This window comes from Condylura cristata, unplaced genomic scaffold (genome assembly GCF_000260355.1).
Source record: "Condylura cristata isolate star-nosed mole 26May11 unplaced genomic scaffold, ConCri1.0 scaffold00001, whole genome shotgun sequence".
In the NCBI taxonomy this organism is placed as follows: Eukaryota; Metazoa; Chordata; class Mammalia; order Eulipotyphla; family Talpidae; genus Condylura; species Condylura cristata.
The window spans coordinates 4,020,155-4,030,157 of record NW_004567102.1 but is presented as its reverse complement, the minus strand read 5'-3'; the positions used below and the strand labels follow the sequence as shown (position 1 = coordinate 4,030,157).

At 41.4% G+C, this 10,003-nt stretch overlaps 1 protein-coding gene across 1 annotated transcript in view; it reads left to right on the top strand.

The window, feature by feature from the left end:
- Positions 1 to 204: 204 nt before the first annotated feature.
- PXT1 (peroxisomal, testis specific 1) overlaps positions 205 to 10,003 on the top strand; it is a 22,679-nt gene continuing 12,880 nt past the window's right edge. Inside the window, exon 1 of the mRNA XM_012721269.1 lies at positions 205 to 373. Within this exon, the coding sequence (XP_012576723.1) occupies positions 205 to 373 (169 nt within the window). The remainder of the gene's footprint in view (positions 374 to 10,003) is intronic.

Here is a 10,003-nt window from a genome sequence, read left to right as displayed (position 1 = left end):
AACACAGATATATGTTTATCTAAATTGGTAAAGACCTCAGAGATGAGTCTGTTCTATCTTCCACCCAAATCCACAACCATTTCATTTATGGAATAAAGGCAGCTTATATCAGAACATCAATTCAGCTAGTCTACCAAATAAATCCTAAGAAATGGGAGTTATTCCATTGAAAAAAAAATTTTTTTTTTCCTACAGGGAAAAACCATGAAAAAAAAGCATGATGCCATTGTTTGCGAGCCTAAAGAAGTTCTGAATCCCTTTCTGAAAGTAACAAATTGTTGCAGATCGCTGTGGGTGCAACACAGTTTTCAGAAGTCATACATGACCCGACTTGTCAGCTCCCCGGCAGTTTCAGCCATGTCAACAGACCCAGGTAAGATATTCTTTCTATTATAAGGCAAATTTTTTGCTTAGCAGGTATTTTTCTTGGCATTGAGGACATAAAATTGTGGTACACAGTTGAGGACATAAGATAGTGGTAAAACTGTTCATCAGAGTTTACAAGTGGTAAAAATCTAAAACTGATGCTGCTTCATGGTATTAAATCTCTTAGTTGCTATTAGCCCGGAATCACTGATGTGACAATTTACCAAGAGGATCCCAATTTAGAATCACTCCCATTTCTTAGGATTTATCTGGTATACTAGCTGAATAGATCAGATTTATCTTTTAATAAAAATGTGTCTTTATACTTGACCTGATAATATCCCAATTGTTAAGAGAGGGAAATTTTAGTTTAGGTTCTTTCATGGTTTTGCTACTATAGGAAAAAGCATGAAGAAAAGAGAAACTTGAAATTTTACTTTGCAAAAATGTATGAATCCTAGAATTCTCAAAATGTTGGAAACTTAAAATCTTGTGTTCTGAAGAGCATTAGGGTCAGGTTAAAATTTATAGGGCTCTGGACATATGAAAACTGCTAGGTACTTGAAAGAAATTACTAAAACGATTCTCAAATTACATTCCAACTTTACAGGAATTATGTGAGAAGTAGAAAATTGAGCAACCTGATAGTCTCTTGCCACTATACCAAGTACAGTATCCATATTCTAGAAATAACTCAGTTGACTAAAATTCTGAATTTTCACATGGCAGGTGTCAGTTATTTCTCAAAGTCTCAAATTGTTATTGAATGCTTTCTAAAACATATTGTTTTTAAAATTATAATGCAATTCATGCAACATAAAGTCCAACTTTTGAAGGTATACAATCCAGTATTTTGTTTTTAAGATTTATTTATGCATAGAACAACTGGGGTGTAGTCCAGAGGTGGGGGTGGGAGATGAGCAGATTCACCAGAAACAGAGCGGAGAACAGAACAGGCAGATCTACTGAAATACACTGCTGAGGGGAGCAGCGGGTGAGACAGGAGAGGTCTGCTGTGCCATGTGGGTCAGCTCCCTGGCCGAGGATGGAACTCAGACCCCAGCAGTGATAGCGCTGAGACTCAGCCCCTAGGCCACCAGGAAGACCCCACAGTTCAATGATTTCTAATATATTCACAAAGTTGTGCAAACATCACCATTATCCTAGAACTTAACATTTTATTGTAAACTTCTCCCAGTGTTTTCACATTCGCTATACTAACTTGAGATTGTGAACTCGATGGCTTATCATCTGATGTGACCTGTGGCCGACTGGCACGTTTACTCAAAAAGCTTTTCTAATTACAAGGTCACCTCAAAAGCAGGGGGAAGAGTTAAGGAGCTATACCTTAACTCCCCAAATTTGGAGGTGGAGGTGGCAACTTACACAGCCTCTCATTTCCTTCCCACCCTTATCCTGGCCCAGGAGGCTGCAGCGTGTTTCTCCCCTTAGATCACAGAAATAGGGGAGCGCAGCCTAACAGGGGCTTGTGAGAGGGACTTGGTGCAGTCATTAAGGTGTCCGGGACGCCAAAATTAGGTTAACAGGAGGCGCCCGGCAGCTTCTGGCGAGTACCCGGCCGCCCGCCTCTAGGTGTCGCGCGCCCGGGTCAGCGCCCGAGAGCTGCCTTTTCCCGGCGCGCCGTGCGCGCTCCCCATTGGCCACTGCTTGTCCACGTGACCTCTGTTGCCAGAACAACCGGCGCGCTTTTCCAGCCTCGGAGGGGCTGGGCTGCTCCGCGCGTCCTGGGGGGCGGGGTCTGTGTAAAGTAACTGCGATCACTGGGTACGAGAAACTAAACAAAAAAAGACCGAGCGCTGCGTAAGTGAAATTGCACTGGGAGAGAAGGTGCCCTTCTTCTCTCAGTGGATTCTGTTTCAGGGTGCTATACAAACTGAAAACAGAAACCACAACGCTATTGGCTGGAAAGTGACCCGCTGACACCAAAATTTATCTGTGACTGTGGGGAAATCTACATATGCGAACATTTGGGGGGAAAACCCAAAATTTTTTATACGGGGAACTTAGAGCCACTTTTTCTTAGAAAAGTTGAGGGGGTGGGATCTTGGGAAGCCCAGAGCTGTCGTCTAGGAAATTAGAAAATATTGGGAAAACAGGAGTAAAAGTAAAAAGGACTGCTGTCCACCTCTAACATGTAATAGTTGACAGAGGAGAGCAAAATTAAATGTGCAGATGTATGCGTGTAAATGGTATAAATGGAATATATAATTGTAGAAGTCAATAGAATCCAGTTCTTTCTCCTTTTGAAAGGGTTTCATTTTTTATTTTCTCTCTTTGTTTTCATTCTAAGACCAGTTCTCCCTGTCTCCCCTAGTTGGCCACACTTTTTTTCTTTTTTTCAATTCATTCGTTAAAAAAATACAGAGTAAACTAGGGCCTACTATTGTTATATTCTAGGCACTGTTCTAAACACTAGAGTGACAATAGGGAACAAAAATATTAACAGCCCTTCCCCTTGTAGTATTTCACCGGTAAAGGAGGTCAATCACACATACCTGCCTCTATTAAAGAGAATGGGGTAAGTGTGAGAAGAGATCCAAGTGTTATAAAGGAAGCTCTGACATAGCAGAGGGTTTCGAGAAGGTTTTCCTAGGATGTAACCCTGGACTGGGACCTGAATGGGCAAAGAGGGCTGGGGGTGTCGAGATAGGGTGGGAATTGCAGGCAGAGAGAGCTGCATATGCAAGAAGAGCTGGTAGTCTTCCCCCTTTCAGGGACTCCCCATCCCACCCACTGCCATTATATAGAATAGATCTTGCCTCTTAGCTCACCGAAAATACTTCTTTCAAGTTCTTGGGGAGTACCTCGTTATAGTCTATAATTGTTATAGTGTGTATTCAATAGGCAAGTATATTAATGTACTTTATACAGATGATCTGTTGTTTTACAAAATAAAAATATGCAATGATTAACACAAATGTAGAATATGATGTATATTAGAGACCTAGAAGTGTTATAAAGATGTTCAAAGTAGTGAGAAATTACATTATTTTGGAAGACTCCAAAAAGGCATCTTACAGAAAGTAATTTTTGAGATATGATTTAAAAGTAAGATCTGGACAAATGGTGATAAAGTTTAGAGCATAAAGTTCAAGAGTAAGAAAGCTAGACAAGATTAAATGAGATATATTCCAAGAGTCTTGAAAATCAGTCCAAAGGGTTTAGAAACAAAACAGACTGTTTTAAGGACTTTTCTGAGATACTTCCTCCTCCCTACACGAATAAATCAATGACTGCTCGTACACCCTTCACATGAATTTACTTTTATTTTTAGCCACCTTTGTTTTATCTTTTTTTCTCTCTTTCTGAGATACAGAATACAGATATTTGTCTTTGTTTAACCAGTTGAGGTAAAGTTGCACACATGCTAATTCTGTTACAGGGCACTCCGAATGTGAAATGGGTGACCTGACTGTGGGGCCTCACCCTCACACTTAAAAGGGACTTATAATGAGCCTTAACTGCAGGCACACACAAAAATGTTAGCAAAGGGTTTAAAAAAAAGAAAAGAAGAAAAGAGTAATGCAGGGACAAAGAGAGATAAATTGGTGAATGTATCATACCAGTTTTGCTGAGGTGGGACCCCACAGCTTGCTGAGAGCTGGCAAAAAAAAGGAACCCCAAGCCCCACCTGTCTGGTTATATACCTGGCTACTTAACCCCTCCTAGGTCCTAGCATCTTCCCTTGGAAGGTGATGACATTACGGGATTTGTAGTCCTTGGTTAATTGGCTCTCTTTGGTCTGGGTGAGAGGGGTGTCCATAAAACCAGTGGAAGTGGAGTTCATTCAGGATATCCTTTCCCCCCAACAACTCTCTCTAAATCCTCATATTGTCTCCTAAGATCAAAGATATTTTTCTGCATAACCACAATACAATTATGACACTACTGAGACACTTATTTTAAATTGAATTTTGAATAAGAATTTATGTTAATAAATAATTAATGTGTTACTAATTTTAAATGGCTTGCAATAGTGCCTGGTACATCGTTAAGTACTGTATTAGTATTTGTTTAAAAAATAGATTTTCATGGGTAGAAAGCTAAAGAATATGAAAAGGCATATTGTGAAATATCTTTTCTGTATTCCTGTTGCCATCAGTTGCTACTCTAATTGCTCCCATTATAGGCACCCATTGTTCTTGGGTTCTTGAGTATCTTCTAGAATTTCTTTATGCAAATGTGAACAATTGTGACTATAGGTTTTTTTTTAATAACCCCTTCTCTTTTTAGACAAAAATAGACTACTGTTGGAGATCTTTCTACATTAAAGATCTCTTTCTGCATAGAGTGCTTCCTCATTCTTATTTACAGTGGCATGATATTCTATTGTGTGGATACAACCCAATTTATCTGCAAATGCAAATATGTTCAAGGTTTTTGTTGTAGCATTGGTTTCAATATTATGCGACTGGAAACAACCCCAATATATGTATTCTGTCCATCCCCTTAGACAACTACATCTTTATAATCATAGTTAACAATATCTGTTTAGTACCACCTATGTATATGAAATAGATATATGTCACCTTTTCGTGGTAAGCATGCACAAAATGTAATTAACATGTTGAGTTTCAGAATGAAGAACACACCTCTTGTTTTTTGTTTTGTTTTTTTTTGAGACAATGTAATGTCATTGCTTTTTACTATTTATTTTAATTTATGTATATGTACATCATTGTTCATTTTAATACAGTGTTTACTTCCTCCTCTCAGGTGTAGACCCCAGAGAATTTTCTCCCCCACTTGCCAGGGCACCATCACCACAGGCCCCTGTGTTCTGTTCTCCCTCCTTCAGATCCTTCCCCCTGCCCTGCAGGGATGTCTCTAGTCTATGATTGTCTGTTTGTTTTTGTTTTGTTTTGTCCTCTATATCTTATTTGGATCCCCTATATCCCTCCTATAAATGAAGCCATCTGATATTTTTCATTTTCCTTCCAAATTATTTCACTGAGCATATCCCTTCTAGCTCCACCCATATCTTTTTTGATTGCTGAGCAGTATTCCATTGTGTATATATACCACATCTTCTTGATCCAATCATCTATTTTGAGGTATGTGGGTTTCCAGATTTTAGCTATTGTAAATAGTGCTGCAATAAATATAGAAATGCAGGTGTCCTTTTGAATACACCTTTTGGCACACTTAATCCTTTGTTGCCTCCTTTCTCCAGATCCTTCCTTTTATACTCCTGTGCCTACCCAGTTTAGCTATCCACTAAGGCTTGCTGGTTTCCTTATGTTACCAGGCAATAAGAGGCAGCCAAACTGGCCAAGGACAGTGTTCAAATAGTTACCAGTTCTGCATTCTTTACCCATGCACACAATTGCAAGACCACTCAGGTTCAGGAAGCAATAGTAGGATTTATTTACAAATGGGGAAACAAAGAGCCACTAAGGCCACAAGTGGCTGATTATCTCACTCCAGATAGTGTCCATTGTTCAGAAGTCCTAAACAAAATGGTGCCCAAGATGGTGTCTAACTGCAACTAAAGACCTGGAATTCATATTAACAACAGAAGGCCATGCTCCCAAAATGGTGTCCTCCCACCACTGAGAGTCTGGAACACACGGCAGCAGAGACAGCCAGCAGAACCCAACTCTCTGTGACAGCAGGAGATGCCACCAGCAGGACACCAGGGCCTCTGTGATGTGCCAGAAGCAACAGCAGATAGTATCAGACAGACAGCACTGAAAGCAACGCAGCAGCAGCCAAACAACATGACAAACAGCCCACATTCACACAGCTCAGCAAGGAGCCCAGATCCAGGCCCTCACCTTCCTCTCCAGGCTATAATGGCACAAAGCTAGGAATGGATACCTGCAAAACTTCTTAACTTTTCTCCTCCACAGTCGGCTGCTGGAAGCTTCTCCACGTCCTTTGGAGACCCAACAGCAGTCTGGAAGATGGGCATTTGGGGACTGGAATGTCTGCCCCGGGGGCTGCCTCTGTTTGTATTCCTCTTCCCTGCTTCAGCACGTTCCATCTGCCTTTATTCATCCTTACCTGCACCCCCAAAAGACAGATTCTGGATTTTCTATTTCCTAAGTGACAATTAGTCAGTTAAACTTTTGGTTGTTACAGGCGTCAGGACTGGCCTTAAGCCCAGTCTGAAAGAGGTGAGGTTTATTTGGAGCATCTTTCCACTTGGCTCCCTTTCTATTTCTCTGGGAACCTTCTCTCTGATTAGGCTTTGAGTCCTCTTGTATTACTTTGACTTGCCTTTTTGAGTTGTCTTCAATGTCTTTGAGTTCCTTTATTATAGCAGTTCTGAACTCTTCCTCAGATAGGGAGGTGTAATTTTCAGTCCTTTTGTGTTTGGATCTAAATTGCTACTCTCACTTTGTGAGATCATACTCACCTGAGGTCTCATGTTTCCCTGGATTATATATCTATTTTTGTCTGCCCATTTTGCCACTTGAGCCTCCCTATTTTATTATTATTTAAAATTTTTTTTAGCAATTTCTTTATTTTCATCTTTGCTGGCTTCTGTATGTACCCAGACCTGTTTTGTGGCTGCTGATTGCACAGGGTGGGAAGGGACTTTGAGGGATCCAGATGTTGGTGTGCTTGAGTTGGGGTAGGACTGGCTTGTGCTTGTGTTACCCCCAGTTAGCCTCCTTTTTGGGGTTTGGGATTAGAGACTAGGCAGGCCTTGTGATCTCACCACACTTGACAGAACAAGTATCACCTGCTATCATCTTCACTGGAGACCCAGTTTGTGGATCCGCCCTGCACAAGAGTTTCCCCTCTCTCATGTGACCATATCTCCATATAACCTCTCCTTCCCTCTCTCCAGGATATCTAGCTGAGCTGACTGCCCTTCCACCAGTGTCCTCTACTCCAAACCACAACGCACAGGTTCTTTTGTCTACCCACTTACTGTTCAAAGTAGTGTGAATCTCCTCAGGGTCGACCCTGTTGAGATTTGTATTGATTTGTACTGACCAAGGGGTAATTAATCACATTCCTATTCAAGAGACTGTCCAATCAGTGTCCCTCTGGCTCATTGCGTCAAGGGACGCAGCCTGTGGGGACCTGGCCTTGCACCTACAACTGCTGGGGCCTGTCATGTATGCTCTACTTGGCAGGGACTGCTTCACTGCTGTCTGGACCTTACTGGATCTGTACTACTTCCAGGACTTAACCTGAGCCTCCTGGGGTCCATGGGGGCCTACTGTGTGAGCCTGCCAAGGGCTACTGCTGGTTGGTCAGCTTTCAAAAGCTGCCCTAGAGTTTGCTGAGGTCTGCACAGATGTCTTTGGAGGCCTATTGTGGTGGGTCTGCTTCCACCTTTCACCTGGGGTCTGGGGCTTACAGAGGTCTGCCATTGGTACTGTATAAGGGCTTCATTAGTTTCACTCTGCTGTTTGCCCGGCCTGATGAGTCGCAGGGACTCACCTTGCCTGTCTGGGTTGCTGAAGTCCCCATCTTCCAAATGTTACGCCTAGTGTGAGCTGTAAATCTGTTTTTCCTCCAGGAGTTACTGGCTTTTTTTTTTTTGCGGCAGTCTAGCTGTGAGCCCCATGTCTTCACTCTGCTGCCATCTTGCCCTGCCCCTCTTGAAATTTCACTGTAATCTAGAGGTGAGGTTTTTTTTTTTTATAAAGACTTATTTATTTATGCATATAAGAACTGGGGTACAGGCCAAAGGTGTGGGGGATGAGAAGATTCACCAGAGACAGAGTAGGGAGCAGAACAGGTGAATCTACTGAAACACACTGCTGAGAGGAAGCAGTGGATGGGTCAGGAGAGGTCTGCTGTGCCATGTGGGTCACCTCCCTGGCTGAAGGTTGAACTCGTTCTGCAGTGGATGTGGAGAGCTTCATAGAGCTGTGCTTTAATCTGTTGTGCTACCAGGGAGGGCCCTAGAGGTGAGGTTTTTATTTCCCCATTTGTTGTCCTGAGAACTTGGTGGGGCATTTTTTGGGGTGGGGATGGGACTTTCTAATCTGAAGCTTGGTGTCTTTAGGTTTGTGAAGTTGTTTTGTACTGTTTGTTTCGATATTGGGTGACCCCCCCCAGCCCTACTCATCCAATTTCCCTGTTTCTGGGATTTCTATTGATCAGATGCTTATTTATCCAAATTAGCCCTTCATGTTACTTATTTTTTTCTCTATATTTCAAATTCTGATTTCTCTCTAAATTATTTTTTGACTTTATTTTCCAGACCATATTAATTTTTGGCAATCCTATTTTTAAAATGTGAAAGATCTTTAGGGCTTTTTAAATAACATTTTCTTTTGTTTCATGAATGTACTATTTTCTTAAGTTTCCCTAAACATATGCCTTAGAATTGCAAACATTCTTTTCAATTTCCTGAGTAACATATGTGTTCTTGAGGATTATTGCTTTGCTTATCTTTCATGCTATAGATCTTCTCAATTGCCTTTTTTTAAAAATAAGATTTATTTATTTATGCTTACAGAACTGGGGTACAGGCCAGTTCTGTGGTGATGAGAAGATTCGAGACAGAGTAGGGAGCAGAACGGGCTGACTGATGAAGTACACTGCTAAGGGTACCAGCAGGCGGGTCAGAAGAAATCTGTCAGCTCTCTGGCAGATGGAACTTGTGCTGCAGAAGAGAGTTTCATAATGTGTTACTCTAACCCGTTGCACCACCAGGGAGAGACTGATTTTCTGTTCTTTTAAAGAACCATGGACTGGGTAACTAGTGTGGCTTTTGTCTAATGTCATGTGAGTAGAACTATTTTTCCAGGTGGTGGCAGTAGTGAACATTTATAGTATTTATCCGTGGCAGTAGTGAACATTTATAGTATTTATCCGTGTTCCAGAAACTATCTTATGTGCATTTTAATACATCAGCTCATTTAATCATCTCAAAAAATCCCAATATGAGGTAGTTACAAATTTCATTAAGTTTAATATTCAACTAATTATAAGGTATACCATCACTTTGTTTACTGCTAAGAATGTAAACAATGCTGTTGGATGATCACATGCCATGGATTATAAAACATAATGTGATTTTGGAGGTGTTAAACACATCGTATCTTAGAATATTGAAATAATACATTTCTATTGCCTTCTTACATTTGAAGAAACTGAGGCATGGAGGGATTAAATAACTTGCTCTAAATTACATAATTTTATCTCTAGTGAATTTATCTGAAGCTGGCTTCAGAATTTTACCACTGTGCCTAACGGCCTCTCCAGAGCTCCCCCTTGAGAGGGAACTGAAAAGAGATATAGAAGACTCTGAATTGGGGTCCCCCCTCTCCAATCAAGATTTTACAAGGATTACCACCACATAAGGAAGTAAAATATTCACATGATAATAGTCAGTGGAGAAGTACTTATAAAACTATTTTGTTTTTAATTTTTGCATAGAAGAACTGGGGTGGGCCATGTGTGGGTTAGCCCCCAGGCTGTTACAGAACTCAGGCATAAGACAGAGACTTAACCCCTAGGCCACCAGGGAGGCCTTTTATAAAACTTTTAAAGAGCGTGTTTGCCTAAACGTTCTAAATGCAGGGCCCTCCCTTTTGGCGCAGTGGGTTAAAGCACAGCACTGAGAAACTAAAGCCACTTCAGCATGAGTTGGATCCGAGACCTCTCCTGACCCACCCCCTGCTCCCCTCAGCAGTGCACTTCA